This window comes from Falco rusticolus, chromosome 8, assembly GCF_015220075.1.
Source record: "Falco rusticolus isolate bFalRus1 chromosome 8, bFalRus1.pri, whole genome shotgun sequence".
Lineage (NCBI taxonomy): Eukaryota > Metazoa > Chordata > Aves > Falconiformes > Falconidae > Falco > Falco rusticolus.
In genome coordinates this window covers 39,907,795-39,928,490 of record NC_051194.1, presented here as the reverse complement: position 1 = coordinate 39,928,490, position 20,696 = coordinate 39,907,795, and the positions used below count along the sequence as shown (strand labels likewise).

Genomic DNA, 20,696 nt, shown 5'->3' with positions numbered 1-20,696 from the left:
CGGCACCGCCTGAGGGGACCGGCGGCCGCTGGCGCCGCGCGCATGCGCACCCCGCCCGGCGGCGGGAGGGACCGGCCGCGCGTGCGCCCCGGGGAGCGCGAGGGGGGGCGCGCGGCGCAGGCGCGCGGCGGGCCACGCCCCCTGCACCGGAAGAGGAAGGCGGGCGGCAGCGCTTGGCCTGGCAGCGGCTTCGCGGCCTCCGCTCTGGTCACCGGGCCCGGCCTTGGCCCCGGAGGGGACCGGCATTGCGTCCTCCGAGAGGCTCCGGTACCCGTCGGGCGCCGGAGAGGGCCTGGTAGCCCCGGAGAGGATCCGGCTGCCCCAAGGGGAACCCGGCAGCCCCGCCCCGGGGGCGGGCGGGATGGAGCTGGACGGGCTGCTGCTGGACGAGGAGGGCACCTTCTCCCTCAGCGGATTCCAGGAGTTCACGGTGAGTCCCCCTGGTAGTGCCTGGTGTCCCCGGCCCAGCCTGTCCCCAGCTCTGCACCTCCGCAGGCCCCTGGGCCGTTTCCTTCTCGACCCCTGGCCCGGAAGAGCCCCGTGTGACCGCTCGCCCCTGGCGGAGTTCCTGGGGCCTCTGCCGGGCCCGGTGTTACCCCGAAGCCGCGCTGGGGTGGGGAGTGCGGTATGGGGAGCGCTTAGGGCGTTTCTCACGTTCCCACTGTCTGCCTGCAGTTCTTGCCCAGGCACCAGCAGCTGAGCGAGAGAGTGCGGAAGCGGCTCTATTATGGCTGGGAGAAAGACTGCAGCCTGGATAATCTCTCTAGCCCCGTGGCAGGTGGGTTGCTGAACGTGCCCAGATGGGAATGCTGAGTCAAGGGGGTTGGAAGTAGCCCAAGGCCTGAGACCAACAAGTTGCCTGCTCCATTGCCAGTGCCAAATCCCACTCCTGCCCAGCCTTCCTTGCGCCGCACAGCAGGCAGGATGCCAGAGCCTCATAGCTCCTGGTCTATGTTTTGTTACCCTGTCTGACTCACTGCTGCATTTTTGACACCTCATTGGTGTGCAGAGTCCTTTAGATGGCTTGCAAATTCCTTGAGAGTGAAGGCTGTGTCCCTGTCCCATACGAGAGGTGTTCTGAGCAATTTCTTGTGCTCTGCAAAGTACTGGGGAGTTCCTTTAACTTCTAACTGAGCACCAAGGGAACGAGTTCCTGCTGTGTGTCTGTCTGGATCACATCAGGGGTGTTTGGGGGAGCAGAAGGATGCAGCCATGTTTAGGCTGAGAAGCTGGTGCAGGTGAGGGTGGAAAGGAGTGATTGAAGGCAAGCAGTGGTTTACTGGAGGGCCTTCACAGTGCGGTCATGTTAGCATTTCCATTAGCTGTGTGCTGGGGAAATGGTCTGAAGTTGTCAAGAGGCTGTGTGTGACTTTACCTTTGCGAGAAGGGGGATGCTGGGCATGTGATGATGGAGCAAGGCTGGGCAGGGCAGCCAGCTGCCAGGGCACTGCTAGTAGTCACGAGTTCTGACACAGGCAGTGTGAGGGAAGCATGTGGCTCATCTTTAGGGTTGGCATTGTGCCTGGATGCGGGATGGGGCTGTTCCGCAGGACACTACCAGTGTTGAAAGTTCAAAGGGCACATTCACGGAAGAGGACTCTGTTGAGGGCTATTAACTATAAAGACTTCCTTGCACCCAGGAAATGTCTCTGCTCCAGCAGCTGGGGGCAGGAGTGACACACAGACAATATATCTGCAGGATTATGGACTCTTACAGCCTTCTTTAGCCGGCTGTTATCAGCTGCTGTCAAAAAAACAGGACCTCAGACTATGGCATCTGTCTTGGTACAGCTGTGCCATTGCTACATGGTGAGTTTATGCCACTGCTCTTCAAAGGAGATGGTGGGGAATTGTGGGAAGAGTCTAGAGTAGCAGGAGGAGCTGGAAGAGGTCTTTGACATTGGGGGTTGTTGCAGGAAGCAGTATGGGGCTGGCTGAGGAAAGAGGTTGAAAAGTAAATTTGTTCCTTCTGGAAAGGAAGAACCATAACCACCCTCAGCATGCTGTGGCTGTGGGATGGGGATGATGATCAGCTGCTTTGGGCCCTCTAGGGCAGGGCATGCTGTCATGGGCTGGATTTGTGGGCTGAAGAATTAGGTTTCACATCGGGACAGAGGCTAGGGGCCCTTGTGTACTTCCCATCACTCAAATTGCTTCTGCCTCTGTGGTGGCACAAAGGTGGCCCAACAGCGGGGAAAGAGAGCATGAGCAGTGTGGGAGGCTGGGAAGTGCCAGCGGGTGGCTAGAGCTGTGTCTGCCTGTCTGTGGATCCTAGCAGTGATGTGGCTAGAACAACCTGGGGAGGTCGTTAAAGGAGCATGTTTCTGACCTTGGTGGCTGTTGTTGGGCAAATGATTCATTTGGGACTGCAGTTGTTCCCTTAGTTGCTGGAGAGTTGTGGAAAGAAGGCATGTGGAGAGAAGAGGTTGTGTGGTGATTCTTTCCCTGGGCACCGGAAACACAAGACTGCAGGGATGAGATCTGCTTTCTGTCAGCCAAGGGCTCGGCAGCAAAGTGGAGCCAGTTGCCTGTCAAAAACACTTGCCAAGCACCAGATTGTAGTGCTGTTTGGGATGCTCCCAGCTGGTCCTATTGCATTGAGAAGCGAGACGGGAGCTGCTGAAGCCATCTGCCAGCATCCGTCAGTCTCTGGCCTTTTCAGTGCTTGAATGCTGAGGCACATCTGTGAGCATGGGGGAAATGGGCTGAGATGAGCTGCAGTTATACTGTATTGCTTTTTCCATACTCTGTTAGTGCCTGTGGACTCCCGCTCACGTTAATACATTGTCCATCATCATCATCTCGGGAGCAGCAGGACTGTGTTGTGGGAGAGACTGAATCCGTGCTGATGAGCCCTAGAGGAGGAGGATGCTGGTTGGAGGGGAGCAAAGAACTGGGAAGACGTAGTGTTGACATCAGGTCCTAGAAAGGCTCTGAAAGGGCTGCCTGAGGTCCTGCGGGGTGAGGGGAGGGTGTTAGCCTTCCTGCAGCTGACCACGTAATTCCCCATGACGCAAACCTGCTAATCTGGATCTGGTACTGCCACTGAGCCTTGGACATTTGCATCCTATTCCTGCTTTGGTCTGGCTGTCCTGCCTATTTGTTTGTTCCTTCCTCATCACTGACTTCTGATAAGGCCTGTCCCACCTTTACAGTTTAATTTAAACTTGAGGGGCTGAGCAAACACCAAGACTCAGTGGTCTTGTGGAAAGAAGGGGAAGGGTGGGGGTGGACTGTGTCATGAGAGGCTAAACCCTTTTTGCTGCTTTCCTGTCCTAGATATTGCCGTGGAGTTGCTGCAGAAAGTGGCTCCCAGCCCTATCCGCAGACTCCAGAAGAAATACGTGTCCCGTGTATCTCGGTAAGAAGCAAAACCTGCTCCTTCATGTCCCGTGTCAGAACTGGGTGCTCTGGTCTCACCTATGACTCACTTCTGTTCCCTGGCCAGCACTTGCTTTGTGCTTAGGCCTGATTAGCGTCAAAGAGGAGCTGGGGGCAGGTGGCAAGGACAGCAGGCACAGTGGCTTCCTGAAACAGCAAGGCCCACTTCGAGTTGGTCCTGCTGTCTGGGATGCAGGAGTGCTCTTGTTATTGGGAGTCTGTACTGGATGGTTCTGCAGCTCACTGAGTAGCCGTGTCTGAACCCTGGGTCTGGTCTTGGCAGCTGAGCCTTTGCAGTGTGTCTGGCTGCAGGCAGGGCTGCTCAGTTTGGAGCTGGCTGCGCCTGGGAACAGGAGCCAGGGTTTTCTGCTCTCCACCCTGCATCCCCTGCACTTTCTCTGGCTGCAGCTCAGGACAGCTGGCATAGAGCTGGCAAGGCTGGGATATATCTAGCTGTCTATTTACTAAACCTCCCCACTGCCTACCTGGGGACGGAGCAGTCGAGTTGTGCCGCGGTGGCTGGGATGTTTGTAGCATGCAGATAACCTTTGGGTTGGTTCTTGCCCTGTCTCACAGGGAAGCTTGCATCTCACCCTGTTCCATGATGCTGGCGCTGGTTTACATTGAGAGACTCCGGCACCGGAACCCAGAATACCTCCAGCAGATCTCATCTTCAGACCTCTTTCTGATCTCCATGGTGAGTGGTGTGGTCTATGGGGTAACTGGGTTGGAGGGAGGCCTGGAGAAGTGCAGGGGGGACTGAGATCCTGTCTTTTGTGCTGCTTTTAGATGGTGGCTAGTAAGTACCTGTATGATGAGGGTGAGGAGGAGGAGGTGTTCAACGACGAGTGGGGAGCAGCAGGGAAGGTGGATGTCCAGACCATGAACACACTGGAGATGAACTTCCTAAGCGCCATTGTAAGTGGCACTGTCACTGCGGCAAACTATTTCACAGGGTGGGGGAAAGGAGGCCTTGAGGGGAGTCTGGATTTCTGTTTTTTCCCCCCATGAAGGAATAGGGAAGGATGTGTCTGGGTGCTGGGTGGCCTGTCCTGACTGCACTGACCTTTCACTTCTGTCCCCACAGGATTGGAGTCTCTACACAGATCCCCGGGAGCTGTTTGAAGTGCTGAGCTGGCTGGAAGGACGGTAGGTGTGTGGGGAAGGGGTGAGCATTTCATCCACCGTGCAGCCTTGGCGCTGCCCCTGCTCAGAGCTAACTCTGCTGCAGCAAAATAAAAGGTTAGGGTACCCATGAGCTTTTGCTAGGCTCTGCAGCTCCCTTCTACAGACCTTGAGCAGGGTCTTCTCCAGGCCTGCCTCGGCTCAAGCTTCTTTGATGGAGAAGGTCCATGCCACATCCACCATTCCCTCTTTTTTTTTTTCTTTTTTTTTTTTGTTTTCCTGCAGTGTGGCAGAAAGGCAGGGCATGTGGCGTGGCTGGTTCACCTACACGGATCTGTGTGTCCTCATGGAGCAGTCCATGTGGCAGCATGTGCTGGGACAGTTCTACCAGCAAGTGGTGAAGGTAAGGGTATGGGATAGCAGTTCCTTGCAAGAACTTGGGACCCAGCAGGCCACGGATTTGGAGCAGGACCCTCTTTTCCACTGGGAGCAGCAGCTTGGTTTATTCCCTGTTGTAAAGGGAAGCTGTCAGAAGCCAGAAGATGCTGATTTGCAGCCATGCTGCCTGAGGCACTGCAGCCTGGTGCTGGGTTGGTCTGTGCCCTGTGCTGGACTGCAGTACCCACAAGTCATGGTGCAAGGTCGCAGTGGTGGCATGGAGGGAACTGTGTGCCGGCTGGGGATTTAAACAGGAACCGTTCAGTTTTAAGCTGGGGCACTTTGGTTTGTGGTATTTAGGCCCCGCTTTCAAGAGGCTGTGTGCCATCTGCTGTTAGCACTGTGGCTGTCTGCTCCCCGGCATCCAGCCCCGGCGCTGCTGGTGCCACTTGTCGTCATGGCTGCTGGGTCAGTGTGTGGCCATTCTGGGTCACAGCTGGCTGTGGGGTGCTGCTGGGGAGTCTGGGCTAACAGCTGATTTCTCTGCAGCTGGCCTGCCTCCTGGGTGTGGTGTACCTGACCGGCTTTGCTGCCATCTTCGCCTCTGTCACTGTGGTGCACCGGTCTGTGTGCGTGAGGAGCGTCAGCCCTGCAGGCCCCCGACCTGCGCTGTTCCCCGAGGAGGGCAGCTGCCAGCTGGATGCCCAGCCAGCCCCAGCTCCAGAGCAGCCCCAGCCTGAGCTGCCTGACATCGCCCTAGCCAGCAGCACCCATTGCCTGGGAGAGAATAAGACAACCGAGGAGCCTCGTTGTGGGGGTGTGACGGCAACTGCGCTTTACCTGTGGAGCAGTGTGATGACGGCTCTATCCTACCCGAAGGTGCCTGACAAGCACCTCCCACCCCAACACAGGAGCCCCCTGCAAGGCCACTTCCAGAGAGTACCCACTGCCTGTGAGAGATCTAACCGTACCGCCCCTGCTGCAGCCCCAGGCCAGCCTGGCCCCTTCGGACTTGCTGTGCTTCCAGCTTCTCCGGTGCTCCACTGCCATGCCTGCTCTGCTGGTGTGGGCCCCACGTGGGATGCAGCCCCCAACCGAAAGGACTGGCTGGACCCCCTGGGGCTGAGGCAGTGCTCCTTGCATACTGCCATGGATCTCAGTAGAATCAAGAGCTTCATTTTTCCCAGCTAGAAGCATGGGGCAGCAGCCCCTTGCCCCTTTCCTCCTAGTGTGACACAACTCACTTCTTGCACTTCTGGGACCCTGGTCCCTGGGGATGCACGGGGCTGGAGGCCCCTGCGTTAGTTCCAAACCAGCATTTTTGTCTCCTCCACCCAGGGCAGGGGTGTCCTTCACTTTGGGGGCTGCTGGGACAGGTTGGGGCAGAGTTGACTTGCTGTTGGGGTGCTGGGGTGGGAACCTACTAGCTGGAGGGTAGAAATGGGGTGCCCTTGGGCTGGGGTGCTAGGTCAGGAGGGTTGTTGTACCTCTTCCTACAGCAAGTGGGATGGCCCTTGGTGGTGCTGGGCAGAGGTAGGTGGTGTGTGGGATGTAGGATGCTGGGGCTGTGTGTGGAGGGGCTGGGGCGGTGACCCCAGTGCGGGGTGGGGTGCCTGGCTTGGGGAAGAGGAGGCTGAAGGAGCCAGGGAGCGAGCAGCCTGAGCTGGCTGGCCATAGCAGCAATTCCCCTTGGAGGCCAGGCCACTTCTTGGGAGGCGCAAGGGTCACAGCAGAAGGGGACCCTAACGTCGCTGTGCCCCCGGGAAAGGTGGTACCCCATTGGGCTTGGAGGTGGTAAAGTGTGGTTAAGGCTGAGCTTCCTTATCCTGCTTGTGTTGGGTGTTTTTAAACTGCGGTGCTGCGTGATCCCATCCCAAACCCCAGCTGTCAGCGGCTGTGAGCAAACCGTGCCTGACTGCTCCTTGGGTGGGGGAGAAAGTACCTTGTCTTGCTGACCAGCCCGGCTCATTGTGCCCCTTCTTTTTACTGTGGATTTTACACCTGTTTTTCACTCTTTTGTAGATGCAAATCTCTTCCAATAAAAGTAATTCTTGCTGTGCACCTGCCTGGTCCTGCTGAGTTGCTCCATGCTGGCAGCACGCATACTCCAGCGTGGAGCCCCATCAATGCAGCTGTGCTTGCTCTCTGAGCTGGTGTGCAAAGCGGATCCTAGGTGCTGCAAGTGAGCTCAAGAGCACTGTAAGACCTGTCCTGCAGGGCTCAAGAGGGGCCAGGCTTTCTGGTGACAGGAGGGATATCAGGTCTGGTGCCTGGGGAAGGCAAGGGCAGTGGGAGTGAGGAGATTCCCCATCCTTGAGAATGTGGGGAATGCATGGTCTCCACCGCTCTTTGCTCTCCAAAGTCTTTCCAGTTAATGAGTGAGCCCCGAGTGGCAAGGGTTTGGCAGGGTCACTGTTGTGGTTGCTGGCACAGCCACCTCTGCCCTGTGACAAAAACAAGCATCCCCTGCCTGTGATCCCTTGGAGTCTTGCATCTTTGTCTAGTGGCAGGATTCAGTGCTTTCCTCCTAGGAGCATGGGGGACATGGTAGATCCCCATCAGAGACCCTCCTAGTGTGGGCACAAGACCCACAGAGGGGAATGGCAGGACCTGGGGGGAGCCTGTGCAGCTTTTAATGGGCTTCTTGGGGCCTGATGGTGAGGAAGGGCTGGACCAGGAGGGCAGTGGAATGCTGTGCTGGGAAGGAACAAGCATAGGCAGGAGGGCACACTGGAGCTGGAGGATGCTGCTGGTGAGGGTGCTCCAAGCTCCAACACCCAATACCCTGTGTACCACAAAAGGCGTGGGTGGAACCTGGGCAGCTGGTAGTGTAACAGTGTCCAGTCTCCTGGCCATGGGTGGCTGTCACCAGGCCCTTGTGGTGGCAGCCCAGGGTGACACTTGCATTCCTGGCCACAAGGGCAGGTTACTCACCAACTCAAGTTAATGGCTAACCCTGGGGCAGCTCCTGTAGAAGGTGGAAGTTCAGCCATGTGAGGGCTGTGAGGACCCCTGAGGGGTGTAGGAGCCTGCCCCACCCACTCTGTGCCACAAACTGGGAGAAGTGTGGGGAGGCAGCAGCATGAATGGGGGCCACTGTGGTGCACCTGGTGCCAGGAGCCCTGTGCTTGCATCCTGCTCCCTGCAGAAGATGTGCTTCTGGATGCTGAGCTGTTGCTTAGCCCTTCAGGTAAGGGGGGACCATGGTAAGCAGCCACAGAGATGGGGTGGTGGGGAGAGGGCCGAGATCCTTGCAGGTGGCAGGGTGGGGGCCGCATCCTGTCAGGCAAAGGACTCTGGCCATGGTGTGCTGGGAGGGGACTGTGCAGTGGTGGGCTCTGCCCAGGGGGGTATCAGTGAGCACGCATCCACTCAGGGAGGCCAGGCATGGGAGGGTTACAGCTCTGAGCGCCACAGGGAGTTGCAAACACCCTGTCTCTTCCCCGCACAGCACCTAGCCGTGCAGGCCTCCTTGCTCTGCATCTTCCACCTCCTCCTGCTGCCCACCCTGCCTGAGGAGCCATCCCACACCCAGGCCACCGGTGAACTGCTGGCACGCAGCCTCTTTGCCTGTGGCATCTCCACGGTGCTGCAGACCACCCTGGGGAGCCGGTGAGCAAGGGGGACGAAAGGGGTGCAGCTGTTGCCAGGAGGAGGGTGATGCTGCGGCAGGGCATGCCTCTGCCCCCTCTTAGGCTGTGGGAAGACAGGCTTTGCTGGAGGTGGGAAGGGGCAGGAGGGCAACCCCTTGCCCTGCATCTCTGCACAGCTGTCCCCTCCCTGCCATTACTGCTTCTCCTGTCTCATGCATTCCTCTAGCAAAACTGCTGTACTTTCCCTCTAGCTCCTCGCTGCCTTATTACAGCATCACATGCAGCTCCTCCAGACCAGCTGGTGCCTGTGCTGCCCACGCCCCACGCAGGGCCTGGGTGTGTGCTTTGGCAAAGCCCCTGACCTCTGTGCACATCCCATGTGGTTCTGCTTGGGATGTGCTAGGGTACATTTGGGACATGGGGTGACATCTGGCCACTTTGGGGTTCTCATCTCCTTCCTTTCCCACGCCTTGCTCCTCCTGCAGCCAGGGCTTTGGGAGCATCCCTGTCCCCTTTCCTCCCTAATGTGCCTTTGCTGTCCCTTCCCCAGGCTGCCACTGGTTCAAATCCCATCGTTCGAGTACCTGATCCCTGCCATAGTGCTGAGTTCCCACCTGTCCCTTGGTGCCACTGTGGACAGGAATGGTGAGTGCAGCCCTGGAGACTGCATCCCACAGGACCTGGGCCATGCTAGTGCTAGGGGAACAGCAGTGCTGAGGTGCATGGAGTAGGGATGGGGGGGTAGTAAGGGATCCCACCTGCTGGCCCCTCTGGTGATAGTGCACAGCACCCTACTTGCCCCTGAGCTCGCCTGCAACACATCTGGTCACCTCCCTAGGGTCAGTACGTAAGGGGACAGGGATGCTGGCACACTGGCCCTTCTCCAGCTAGCAGCCTCTGTGCTGCATGCTCTTGGACTCAGCTCCAGGAGCCCAGCATCCATCCGTGTGCATCATATCCTTCCAAAATTCCCTTCCAGGCACAGCCATGGTCAGCATGTGCCCTACACCACACTGCACTGTTGCAGGGGGCCGAGCTGCCTCGCTGCAAGAGGTGAGTGCTCCTGAGCTGGGGGTCCCTGTCCTCCTGCTCCACCAGAATCCTTGTTGCCACCTGCATCCCTGCACACCTAGTCCCTTTTCCAGCCCTCCTGGGGATTGCCGTGAATGTGGGGACACGTCTCCATTGCAAAGGCAATGAGGATTGTGGTGAATGTGAGTGCATGTGTTCCCCTGAGCTTGGGCGTGAGTGCAGCACAGGGAACAAGTGATGCTACTGGGGTGGTGGGAGTGTGGCCAAGGGAAGGTGTTGGGTTGATCTCCATGGGTCCCATTCTTTCCTCCTGCAGGTCTCTGGAGCCGTGCTGGTCTCTGGGCTGGTTCAGCTGGTGCTGGGAGTGTCCGGTGTGTGCGGGTGGGCAGCCCAGCACTGTGGGCCCATGGTCCTGGCCCCCAGCCTCTCCATCATTGGGCTGTCTGCATACAAGGAGGCTGCTTTTTTCTGCTCCACTAACTGGGGGGTAGCACTGCTGTACGTGACCCCAGGGGCCACACCGGTGTGCAGCCCCTGGGGCTTCCCTGTGTCATGGGGATAGGAATGGGGCACAGTATGCATTTAGGGCCCTATTGCCGTGATGTTGTATGGTGACCTGTGCTCCCTTTCCCAGGTTCATGGTCCTTGCTGTTACCTTCTCCCAGCACGTGGGATCCTGTCGCCTGCCCTTCTGTGCCTGGCCCCAGGCTTGGGGGGTCTGCATGGGGCTGTCTGTCCCCACCCTTCGCATGTTCTCGGTACCATGGGTTGTCTGCCCCTCTCCCTCTGCTGAGCCCAGGCTTTTCTTTGAGTCTGGCTCTTTGGTGTGGGGTTAGGTGGGACCTGGTGGCCATGGAACAGAGCTGGGTGCTGGGAGCAAAGACAGGGGTGAGAAGTCCTGGTGCAGCTCCCAGGGCTCCATGGGCACTGCTGAGGGATTGCGAGGGGACCTGTGCTTGAGAGTGTTGGAGCACCAGAGCCTGGGATGCTCACTGCAGGGGTAAAGGGGGATGTGGCACAGCCTTTTGAAAGGGGTGACGGGACAAGGACCCGTCCGGTCTGGGGCACAGCAGACGGGGCGCTGGCCAGGGCATGTGGGGAGGAGGGTCCCCTGCTGAGGGTTCCCTTGCTGCCTTGCAGGTACTGCTTCCATTTGCTGGTGTCGGCACCCTCTGTGCCATCCTCAGCCACCTCCACATCCCCTGGGAATCACTGGACCTGGACATGGCACAGCTGTCCTGGGCTAACAGCACCTTTCATGCCCCTTGGGTCCGCATCCCCTATGCAGGTGGGGGACGGCAGGGCTGGGTCAACCATCCACCTTCTGCCAGGGCCTCTATCATCTGTCCCTTCTCTCTCTGCTGCAGGTGAGTGGGGGTGGCCACTGCTCACCCCTCGGGCATTGGCAGTGGGCATCGCCATGGCCATCAGCTGCAGCGTGAACTCAGTGGGCTGCTACGTGCTGTGCGGGAGGCTGCTGCGAGCTCCCCAGCTGCCCCCCTATGCCTGCAACCGGGGGCTCTGCACAGAAGGGCTGGGCAGCCTCTTGGCAGGGCTGCTGGGCACCCCGGGAGGCACGGCTGCCAGCATCGCCAACGCCTGTGCCACTGGCCTCACACAGGTATGCCCAGGGTGGGGGAGGAAGGTTGGCAGGGGATGAGGAGGCAATGGAACAGGAGGTGTGGGGGACCTGCAGTACCCAGGCTGTCACTGAGCCAGCACTGGGAAAGGCAGGTCTGTATGGCAGAATGGGGGGGACAGAGTAGAGGGTGATGCTCCCCACTCTTGCTTTCCTGTCCTTCTTTCTGCCAGGCTGGATCTCGCCTCTCAGTGCAAGTAAGCGCACTGGTGTGCGTGGTGCTGGGCATGTCCCCGAGGCTGGCAGGGCTTCTCACCCGCATCCCACTGGCTGTTCATGGTGGGTACCGGGTCCTTCACCCACACTGTGGTGCCCACAGCCTGCCTGGCTCTGCCTGACTCCTGCCCCTCACAGGAGGGGTGCTTTGTGTCACCTACGCCGTGGCTGTGGGTATGGGCATCTCCTACTTCCAGTATGTGGACATTGACTCAGGAAGGAACATCTTCATCGTCGGTTTCACCATGTTCATGGCGCTGCTGGTGCCGCGGTGGTTCAGTGCAGCTCCGGCTCACCTGGCCACAGGTAGTGGGGACATTCCCCAGGCAAGGCAAAGGCTCGGGCTCAGTGGCATGGTGACCACGCATCTCTGATGTCCTGGGAGGCTGGGTTAGCTCACAGCAGTGGGCAGTTCCCTCTCCAACCCCTGGATCTGTCATGGCAGCTCTGGCCTCTTCCCTGCCACTGAGCTGGGATGTCCTGAGTGATTCTGGCACTGTCTCTGCAGGCTGGGTGCCCCTGGACCTCCTCTTCCTCTCCCTGCTCATGGTGCCTGTCTTCTTAACTGGCTTCTTGTCATTTTTCCTGGAGAACACTGTCTCAGGTGAGGGGGTGCTCTAGGTGCTCTGCCTACATGAGCTCCTGCTCTGAGGGCTGCATCTGGCTATGGGACTGTCCCCAAACTGCCAGCTCTGCCTCCAGGCAGTTCTGCTGAGAGTCCCGGGGTTGGTGTGGGCTGGGAGGGTGCAGCTGGAGGAAGGGGCTTGCGTCTCGCTGCCCATTGCCCTGCTTGCAGGAACCCTGGAGGAGCGAGGGCTGCTCTCAGAGCTGGTGCTGTGGAAAGCCAGGACAGGCAGTTGCCACTCCAATGGAGAGAGAGGAGAAGCCAGCCAGGCATATGGGCTCCCTGCTGGGCTGAAGAGGCTGCTGCCATCTTCCTGCAAAGCCTTCCCCTGCTGCTTCCTCTGCCTAGGGAGTGAGGAAGAGGAGGAGAAGGAGGAAGAAGAGGAGGGCAGCCGTGCCACAGAGGTGGGCACTGCTGCCCCAGGAGAAGGGACACACCTGCTCCCCAAACCTGGCTCAGGGGAGCCGCAGCTGGCCAGGAGGCTGAGTGAGATGGAGATGCCTGCATGGCACACCATGGCTTGACCCCATGGCATGGTGACACCTCATGGGGCAATGGGGCTGTGCCCCCAAGGCAGCTTGCAAGCCACTTTGTTCCTTGTTTCTGAAGCCCACGTGGACTGGAGGGACCTGTGCTTCCACGCTCCCAGCACAAATCCCATTTCCCTGCTTGGGAGCAAGCTATAAAAACTTTCAACCAACTCTGCCTTTTCTAGGGCTTTCCTTTCCAGCTGGGATTTGCCTAGGAGCTGCTAGCCTACCCTCCCTTGATGCCCTGAGGACTGTGGCTGTAGAGGCTGTAGCCACCTGGTGCTACAGCAGCTGGGGATGTCCATACCCCTAAAACCCGCCATCACCCTGTGGACGTGGCTGGGGAAGGGACCGGTGCTGTGGCTGGGGAAGGGACTGGTGCTTTGGCCAGCCCCAGTGGGCTGTTGCCCCAGGCTCTGCTCACCCCCTGGCACTGTGCTCATGGAGGGCTGCCTGTCCACCTCCTCCCTGCCATGTCCCAGCTGTGTCCATGGCCCCTTGATGTCCATGGCACCAGCTGTATACTAATGCCCTGGCTGTGGCGCATCAGGATGCCCCAAGCTGGGGGCGCAGCTCAGCTCAGTTCTTCAAAGCAGTGAACCCCTTTTCACCTGTAGTGGATGAGTCCTAGCTCCCCACTTAGATGTCCCTTAGGTATTGCTGTTGTTGCTAAACCAACCAGCAGTGGGAAGAAAACATCACCTTTGACCCCTGTAATTAAGCTCAGTGCCTGGGTTGTTTCCCACTGTGGGCTGGTTACATCAGCTGCAGCAGAGCCTGCACCAGCCTTGCTCACTGCTCCAGTGTTGACAGCAGATCAGAGTCCATGGCCAGGGCCCTGTGGTGCCTCCACCAGTCTGAACTGGCCTGCAGAAGCCCAGGAGGGGGGTAGGAAAGTCTGGGGCTTTGCAGCCCTTGGGTGATGCAAGCTAGCCCTGGGTGCAAGCTTGGAGGAAGGATGGACTTGGGCTGGGAAGACAATGGAGCTGGTCCAATGGAGTGACGTGCTCAGGCTGGACCACAGCTCCACGTTGTGGTTGCCCATTCCACCTGGCTGCAAGGAGCTCCACAACACCCAGGAACACTCAGAGGTGGCTGCAGCATGGGGTAGACATGATGCCACCGTGCGGGCAGGTCCCCAGGGGTGAGCCCCCTTTCCCCAGCTGCCTGTGATCCCCACAGCTGCACCCACTGGGCACAGCATATAATGCACAGCCCAGCCAGCACCCCACCTGGGCCCTGCACCCTAACCTGGCCCTGTGCTCCAGCTGTGCTCAAAGCCCAGCTGTGTCCTGCACCCCAAACCCTCCTGCACCCTAACCTGGCCATGCAACCCACTTGGTCCTGCAGCTCAAAGCCCCTGCCTGCTGCTGCTGCCCCTGCCACCCCCTTGGGATGCACACTTGCTGGGGTGACGCACAGACACACACATGGACACACATGGACACAGATACACACTCTCTCTCTCTCCCAGCTCTGACCCAAAAGTGGCTGCAGCCTGCACACTAGGAGAAGGGGTCAGTCGGGGTGTGAATAGTGTCCAAATGGGGGGCTCAGAGGCAGTGCAGGGGCGGAGGGTAGTTTGTGGGTGCAGGGTGGATGTCCTCAGTGCATGGGGTGCAGGCGGGGGATCACAATCAGCGAGTGGGGGGTGGGATGGTCAGTACCCAGGGCAAGGACGCGGCTGTCCTCACCGTGGAGGAGGCTGGAGGGGCACGGTGCCCACAGCCGTGTTCTGTGGTGCCTTGAGCCCTGTCCCCGGGCATGAGACACACAGGCACCTGCAGCCCCCGCTCCGTGGGGCTCGCTGGGGTGCAGCAGCCAGGTCCCACAGCATGCCCTGGGCCGTGCCTGCACGGGCACCCTGCGGCTGCTGGGGCAGTACGCAGGAATAAGCAGGGTGCCCCGGGCTGCTGCTGCTGCCTCTCCAGGCTGTGCTGTGTCTGCAGCCCGAGGCACTTGCACCAGAACGTTTCATAACGGGAGCAAACACAACGCAAAGCCTTCAGGCATTCAGTCCCTATCGCTTTGCACAGTGTCTTGGACGTGGCACCTCCTGTGACACCCGGGGATGCTCGAGAGGGATACGCCAGGGGATCCTCACTAGCAGGCAAGGGAGCAGGAGCTCCCCGGGCGCTGCAGTAGCGACGGCTGCAGCTGTCCCCCCGCGGATGTCGGGCGCCGTGCGGCGCTGCACATCCCGGCGTGCCCGGCCCCGCAGCCGCGGAAGAGCACAGCATGCCGGGAGTCGTAGTGCGGCGCGCTAGTAGTGCGGCCCCGCACCGATCGCTCCGCAAAGCCCCTCGCCCCGCAGCCTCCGGCCCACCTGCTCCTTTTGCCCTCGGGTAACTACGCGGCTCCGCAGAGCCCCGGTCCTTCGGGCACCCCGGGGACGGTGGGTCTCCGGGTGTTTGCAGGAGGCGGGGAGCCTGGCGCCGGGAAGGGCAGGAAGCGGCAGGCGCAGCGGCTGGCGGGGACGGCCGCGAAAAAGTGGGGCAGCTTAAATGTTAATTTGGACGTGGAGGTCTTGCTGTTATGGCAGCCAGCACCGTCTGACGCCGGGAAGGCAGCAGTTACGTTGCCGTGCATGTGCTGGTGCATTCGGGGTGCTGATTGTGAGCTGGGGTAGGAACTGCCCTGCACAGAGCTGCCCCAAATGCACACCCCAGCAGAGCTGCGTGCATGTGCAGGGATGTGTGTGACCAGGGCTGGCTGAGCATCCTCACCTCAGTGCTACAAGGTGGGGCTGGCGTCATGAAAGGGCTGGCAGGGACCAAGTCTCTCTGTGAGACCACACTAGGGACCAGGGTCTTCCTGGGTGGGCGGTGAGGCAGAGACCTGATTGCTTTCTTGCAGATGGAAGGTTCAGAGGAGCTGGAGAGAAGCCTCCTGACACAGCCCTGGGCTTCTGTCTGCTTTGGTGAGTCCACTTTTCTTGCCAAAGCGTCCTTCAGGGATACTGGCTACATCCTGCTGATCTCCGACCTCAGCAGCGTCTGGTACGAGAGTGCAGACGCTGAGGCTGTGGGACAAAGGTCCAAGGTGAGTGTCTGGAAAGTCCAGGGACCTCCTTTTCTCCTCACAGCAGCTGACATCCCAGTATAAACTGCTTGGTGACACAATGGCTGTTTGATCCGACAAGGTTTGAGTGCAAACACCTGGCCCGGGAAGTCCCTGGGCAGCTTTGCCCAAGCACTGTTACCCCAGATGGCTAAGCACCCTCCTCCTGGGAGAGCGGGCCAGGCTATTTAGCATGCCCAGGGCAGCCAGGGGCTGCGTGCTGAGGCTGGCACACTCGTTTCACTTGCGGGCTGGATGGGCAGCTGTTTTCTCCAGGACCACTGTACTGAGGAGCTTGAAACAAGGCTGCCTTCCCAGTGATGGAGAGACTCCTGTTCATGTTCTTAGCCAGGCACAGGCTCCCATGGGTTGTCCTGCCAACATGTCCTCCAAAACACATGGGGACATGCCTCATCCCCTCACCCTAGCCTGTGTGCCCAGGCGCCCACGTGCCACCCCTGTGTGCCGTCTCCCTCTGTCACAGAGTGGCTGTGCTGGGTGGCTGGTAGCAGGATGGGTGGGCATGTGGTGCAGCCATCACCCAGCTCTGCATTTTAGCTGAGCTGTGACAGCTCTCAGCCAGCCTATGACACTCATGGTGGCATGTGGGGCAGATGTGCTAGTGGAGACCTTTGCACCCTGCCCACCACTCAGACCCTCTTGGGCTGGTAGGGCAGGGGAGCCTTCCCAGCTCAGCTGGCCTGGGAGATCCAGTGGGGAATGCCCTGTTGTGAGGCTGGGAGCCAAGGCCCAGGGACGGCTTTTTCAGCACTGGGACACGCAAAAGTAGTTTGGCTCCTTCTATGCTGGAGTTTCTGCTGCGTTTTTTCCCAGTGCCAAGCTCCCTGGAGTGTTGCTGTACCCCTAACCTTGTCTTTCGCCAGGAGCTGAACAAGCGGCTGATGGTCCCTGTGCCTGCCTTCCTGCACCGCCTGTGCAACCTGATGTGCCCCTTGCTGGCAGGAAAGCCAGACACTGCCACCTCCTTCTCCTGCCACCGCACTGCCAGTGGCCTCAGCCTGCACATGAAGAGCGAGCTCTCGGGACTGCCCTTCTACTGGGACTTCCACTGCTGTCCTGCTCCTGTGGAGATGGTGAGCAAAGCTGCAGAGAATCTAGGATGGGGGTCAGCCAAAATTAAGTATTGTCTCCTAATGCTGGGAGGCTTTTGGGTGGTGTTGGGCTGTACTGGTGGCTGTAGGATGCCTGGCTCTGCCTGCTGTCCCTCCCGAGGTTCAGTGTCCCTGTTTCTTCCCATTGAGGATTTGGCACCTTGTTCGGTGCCTCCCAGTGAGGCAGGGATGGCCCAGCGCGTGCTGCTGCCAGGGCAGCAGGGAGATGCCCACTTTGGGATGATGCCCCACCAGTGCCCCGCATAGCAGAGTGGTGCTGTTCTCCACAGGCGCGCACCATGAAGCGGGACACAGAGCGGCAGGTACCCCAAAAGCACCCGCAGCCCATCTGTTGCAACAGAGGGTATCAAAGCAGGGTCTCCCTGGCTTTTAAGAGGCTGCTCTTACCCTGGGGTTGCCTAACATTTTGAGCCTCGGGAAGCAGCCCCCGGAGCCCGGTGTCGCAGGCTGAGCACCCGGGGCAGCACCTCGGCCGGAGCCGCGGCAGGCGGGAGGGGCGCTGCGGGCCCAGGGCTCCCCGGGCCGCCCCTCGCCCCCGCCGCCGCCCGCCGGGCCCTGCGGCCCTGCGCGCACCAGAGGGCGCCCGGCACCCGCCGTAACCGCCTCGGCGGGAGCCTACGGCGGCAGCCCCGGCCCCGGGCGAGCCCCGCGGCTCCGCTGCCGCGGCAGGCAGCGCCCTGCAGCCCCGCCACCCCCCTCCCGCCGGGTCCTGCCACGAGGCACGTCCCCTCTCCCCCCGCCGCGAGCCTGGGCATCACCGGGAGGAGTGCTGCGCCCCCCCCGCTGCCGTGGGGGTGTCTGTCCTCGCTCTCAAGGTGGAACTGGGGAGCACATAAACTCGGGGTCCCGGCTCGGCTCGTCTTAGGGGCTTGCTGTCCTTCCCTGGGCAAGAAGCATGGCGGCTGAGCTGAGGAGATGCACGGCCGGAGCTCTCGGCTGGTACCCGCTCCTCTCCTGCTTGGAAACGCACTGGGTGTCTGCAGGGCAAGTGGGAAGCAGCTGCGCTGCGAGTGGCTGGTGTGGATGCGGGAATGGCAGCCGGCTCTGCCCTGCTAAGCTCGACTCAGCAGCCGGCCAGGGGCTCCAAGCAGGCACAGAGCCCGCCTGGCAAATCGCTGCTTGCCCTGTCCCTGCTCCGCAGGGGCCGGTGCCCTCTGAGGGCTTGGGTGGGTGATGGCCGTCACCTCTGTGGCTCGTGCTTGGGGGTGAGCAGAGCATGGAGCCCACTGTGGGCTCATCGCAGGAGCGAGAAGGCTTCACGAGCGATGCTGGGTTTGCTGCCCTCTCACCTTGGGGCTCAGCCTGGCCACAAATACAAGGGGCATGCTGGGGCAGGAGGATCCCAAACACCCTCCCAGGGGCTGTGGGAGGTGATGGGAAGGAGGCTGCTTCATGTGCCTGGTGGGCCAGGGTGGCCCAGCCAGGCTCCAGGGCAAGGGACGTGCCCAGGGCTCTGCATGGGGCTTGTACAGCCATAACCTAAGGGCAGGCACCAGTGGGCTGCGATGGGGACTTGCAGCCTGCATGAGTCCTGCGCATTGGCATCCCTTCTGCTTTTGATCTCACCTCCCTGGGAAAGTCTCTCCTGTTCCTCAAGCCACGGTTTGACATCTTGGTTCCCTGTTCCTGTTGCCTGTGCAGGAATACACCGTGGGGTGCACAGAGCTGTGGGGAGGGCCGGGGTGGCACATGGGGAACTCTCTGCCTCCTGCTGCACCCAAATGGCTGGTGGAGCACTGCCTACCCCTGTGTCCTGTCCCTAGCTGTGAAAGGATGGAGCTGGGATGGAGGGATGTGTCCCACAGCACCTAGCTTCCCTTCTCCCAGCTTACATTTTTGACTGCTTCCCACTGGATTTGGGTGGGACATGGGGTGTCTTGGGGAACCCTATGTGACCTGGGATGCAGCTTTTGCTAGGGCCTTGCTGGCTGCCCTGCTTTGACCGCTCTATGGACAGCTGTGCACCTCCCTGGACCTTTCCTGGAGCGTTTCTCCTCCATCCTAGGTGTCCCATCACCTTGTGCAGCCCCTAATTCGGATGAGCCTGGTGCTGCAGTACCAGGTGCAAGAACTGACTTCTCTGCTGCTCCAAAAGGATGCTGAGATCGAAGACTACAGGGAGAGTGGGGCTGCTCTCAGCAGAGGTGAGAAGGGGTGCCTGGGGCCAAGAAAGGAGCAAGCAGGGAGCGAGCTTCCTCCTTAGTGCAGGGCTGGTGTGCTCTGCTCCCTCTGGCTACTACCCAGCCAGGCTTGTGTTTCATGTTCAGCCATGCCGGCAGCAAGGCAGTAGCCAGAAGGCTGGGGAGCATCCCCTGGGGAGAGCTGAGGGAGGAACGGCCCTTGACTGGTAGCTGGAGGAGTTGGGGAGCCGCCAATGGGCTCTCTGCTTTGCCGAGGGCCCCTGGCTGCTCCTCAGGAGCCAGCCGGGATGCCAGTGAGGGCTGGCCCTGGAGCGGTGTCAGGCACCCTTCCCGAGTACGGTAGCTCACCAAGCACTTGGAGAGCAACCAGGGGCTACTGGCTTTCCCTGCCGTGGGAAGTGCAGCCATGTGTGTGGGCCCCTCTCCAGCGCCCAGCCCACCTTGCCATCCTGGGGGATGGGTGGGCAGAAGCCCCCTCGGGTAGGACGTCGGTCAGGACCTGCCTGGGGGAGCCACTTTGGAGGGGGAGGCATGTCTTCCACCCATGGAGGTTGTCTGGGCACTGTTTTTTTGATTGCCCCTTGCTAGTGCCATGCTCTGTCCTGCTGCCAGGGTAATACTTGCCCTTCTGCAGGAACATTGTCCCCCTGGGATGTGAGCTCTGATGACGTCAGCCCGAACTTATGTATTATGGCCAGGAAGGTGATGTTGCCTAGACCCCGTCCCACAGCAGGTACCCCACCACAGGAGCCTGGGTCTGCCCTGCAGCTGCACTAGACCTGTGTCAGCCGGGCGTGCTCCCCTCTCCCCCGCTGCGTGTTGACTCTGCAGGGCTTGGAGCCGTCAGGACAACCCAGTTTGGGTCCGGGGACTGATGCTGGTGGGCAGGCAGCCTCTCTTGTCCCTTGCCTGGGTGGGACAGGAAGCTGGGAGGAAGCTTAGCACCAGTGCTGTTAAGCAAAGCTGGGCAGGTGCTTCTCCAGACGACATCTTAGCAACGATGGGGGAAAATTAGTATTTTGAATGAAGTGCAGAGCAGAATGGGCCATAACAGGGGTTTGGCCCTGTCCTGCAAGAGGAGGACACAAGCTGGCTCACCCCTCTAGAAAAGCAGCTGGAGACAAGCAGTCCCCTGTCCCGCAGTGTTCAGACCCTGGTAGCTTTTTTAAGCTGTAAGATCTAGGAATGGCGCTGAGCATGTCCTGCCACTATCCCCTGCTCTTCTGTGCAGGAGGGTCTGGGACAAGTGTGGATGGGCTCTGGGCTCTGCTACCTAGCTGCTGTGTGCGCCAGCAGGCTCAGCCTTATTCTCCCACCTCTCTGTGGTCCTTGCCTTCTGCTGACCAGGTGATGTGTCCCTAGCTCAAGACACCTGCTGGGCTCTCCCACTGGCTCTGATATGAGTGTGCTGGAGCTGTTCCCCTGCAGCCCCCTTGTTCCCTGGGCAGGGAAAGGGGAAGCTGGGGCGGGAGGTCTGGCCAGACCTGCCAGGGCTGATCACTGCTCTCCCTTGCAGACCGCCTGCGGACAGAGCCCTTCCAGGAGAAGACATTTCAGCAGAAATCCATGGCTGAGGTAAGGAGCGGTGCAAGTCCTCCCTCCTTTGGCAAAGGGTGGTGGGGAGCTGGCGCCAGGAGCCCCAGTGTGAGGTTTTCCAGGCTGCGTGGGGACACTGATGGGGTTGGCTGAACTTGCCTGGAGAGGGGTAATGCCCATGGGCTTTCCTATGTCCTCGTGTCCTTGCACCTCATCTGCAGGGTGAGCAGAGCTGGGGGCATGCCTGGCATGGCTGGATGGGGACATGGCACCATGTTTTGTCACCCTCTTGCTACTGGGAGTTGCC

General features: G+C 60.0%; 3 protein-coding genes across 11 annotated transcripts in view; all 3 read left to right on the top strand.

Moving 5' to 3' along the window:
* Positions 1–42: 42 nt before the first annotated feature.
* Positions 43–6,945, top strand: CNPPD1 (cyclin Pas1/PHO80 domain containing 1). Of its 2 annotated transcripts, XM_037396276.1 has the most exons (8): positions 238–430; positions 676–778; positions 3,280–3,361; positions 3,958–4,078; positions 4,171–4,299; positions 4,469–4,530; positions 4,792–4,909; positions 5,434–6,275. In XM_037396276.1, the coding sequence occupies exons 1-8, from the start codon at positions 362–364 to the stop codon at positions 6,073–6,075; spliced, it is 1,326 nt and encodes a 441-aa protein (XP_037252173.1). In that variant the 5' UTR covers positions 238–361; the 3' UTR covers positions 6,076–6,275. The 2 variants fall into 2 exon arrangements, with proteins under 2 accessions (XP_037252172.1, XP_037252173.1); XM_037396275.1 differs by lacking the exon at positions 676–778 and having other exon boundaries at positions 43–430; positions 5,434–6,945.
* Positions 6,946–7,044: 99 nt separating this feature from the next.
* SLC23A3 (solute carrier family 23 member 3) lies at positions 7,045–12,689 on the top strand. Of its 5 annotated transcripts, XM_037396269.1 has the most exons (12): positions 7,045–8,074; positions 8,336–8,496; positions 9,028–9,122; positions 9,457–9,530; positions 9,826–10,007; positions 10,144–10,267; positions 10,650–10,797; positions 10,877–11,130; positions 11,322–11,427; positions 11,503–11,670; positions 11,873–11,968; positions 12,161–12,689. In XM_037396269.1, the coding sequence occupies exons 1-12, from the start codon at positions 7,967–7,969 to the stop codon at positions 12,511–12,513; spliced, it is 1,869 nt and encodes a 622-aa protein (XP_037252166.1). In that variant the 5' UTR covers positions 7,045–7,966; the 3' UTR covers positions 12,514–12,689. The 5 variants fall into 5 exon arrangements, with proteins under 5 accessions (XP_037252166.1, XP_037252169.1, XP_037252168.1 ...); XM_037396272.1 differs by lacking the exon at positions 8,336–8,496 and having other exon boundaries at positions 9,826–9,880; XM_037396271.1 differs by lacking the exon at positions 9,457–9,530 and having other exon boundaries at positions 9,826–9,880.
* A 2,070-nt stretch (positions 12,690–14,759) lies between these two features.
* Positions 14,760–20,696, top strand: part of NHEJ1 (non-homologous end joining factor 1) — a 44,522-nt gene continuing 38,585 nt past the window's right edge. For 2 of the 4 annotated variants that reach the window (XM_037398155.1, XM_037398158.1), the window contains exons 1-5: positions 14,760–14,864; positions 15,376–15,561; positions 16,464–16,673; positions 18,718–18,856; positions 20,370–20,428. In XM_037398155.1, the coding sequence (XP_037254052.1) occupies positions 15,376–15,561; positions 16,464–16,673; positions 18,718–18,856; positions 20,370–20,428 (594 nt within the window). In that variant the 5' untranslated portion in view covers positions 14,760–14,864. Of the gene's footprint in view, positions 14,915–14,960; positions 15,260–15,375; positions 15,562–16,463; positions 16,674–18,717; positions 18,857–20,369; positions 20,429–20,696 lie in introns of those variants that run through there. The other 2 variants (XM_037398157.1, XM_037398156.1) reach the window with 2 other exon arrangements.

Excerpts from the sequence above, each read along its gene's own strand:
- SLC23A3 (XM_037396269.1), top strand. The coding sequence starts at position 7,967 with ATGAATGGGGGCCACTGTGGTGCACCTGGTGCCAGGAGCCCTGTGCTT. Across the intron at positions 11,428-11,502 it reads CATCCCACTGGCTGTTCATG|GAGGGGTGCTTTGTGTCACC; the intron begins GTGGGTACCGGG and ends TGCCCCTCACAG. Across the intron at positions 11,969-12,160 it reads CCTGGAGAACACTGTCTCAG|GAACCCTGGAGGAGCGAGGG; the intron begins GTGAGGGGGTGC and ends CCCTGCTTGCAG.
- CNPPD1 (XM_037396275.1), top strand. The coding sequence starts at position 43 with ATGCGCACCCCGCCCGGCGGCGGGAGGGACCGGCCGCGCGTGCGCCCC. Across the intron at positions 431-3,279 it reads GCGGATTCCAGGAGTTCACG|ATATTGCCGTGGAGTTGCTG; the intron begins GTGAGTCCCCCT and ends TTCCTGTCCTAG. Across the intron at positions 4,300-4,468 it reads TGAACTTCCTAAGCGCCATT|GATTGGAGTCTCTACACAGA; the intron begins GTAAGTGGCACT and ends CTGTCCCCACAG.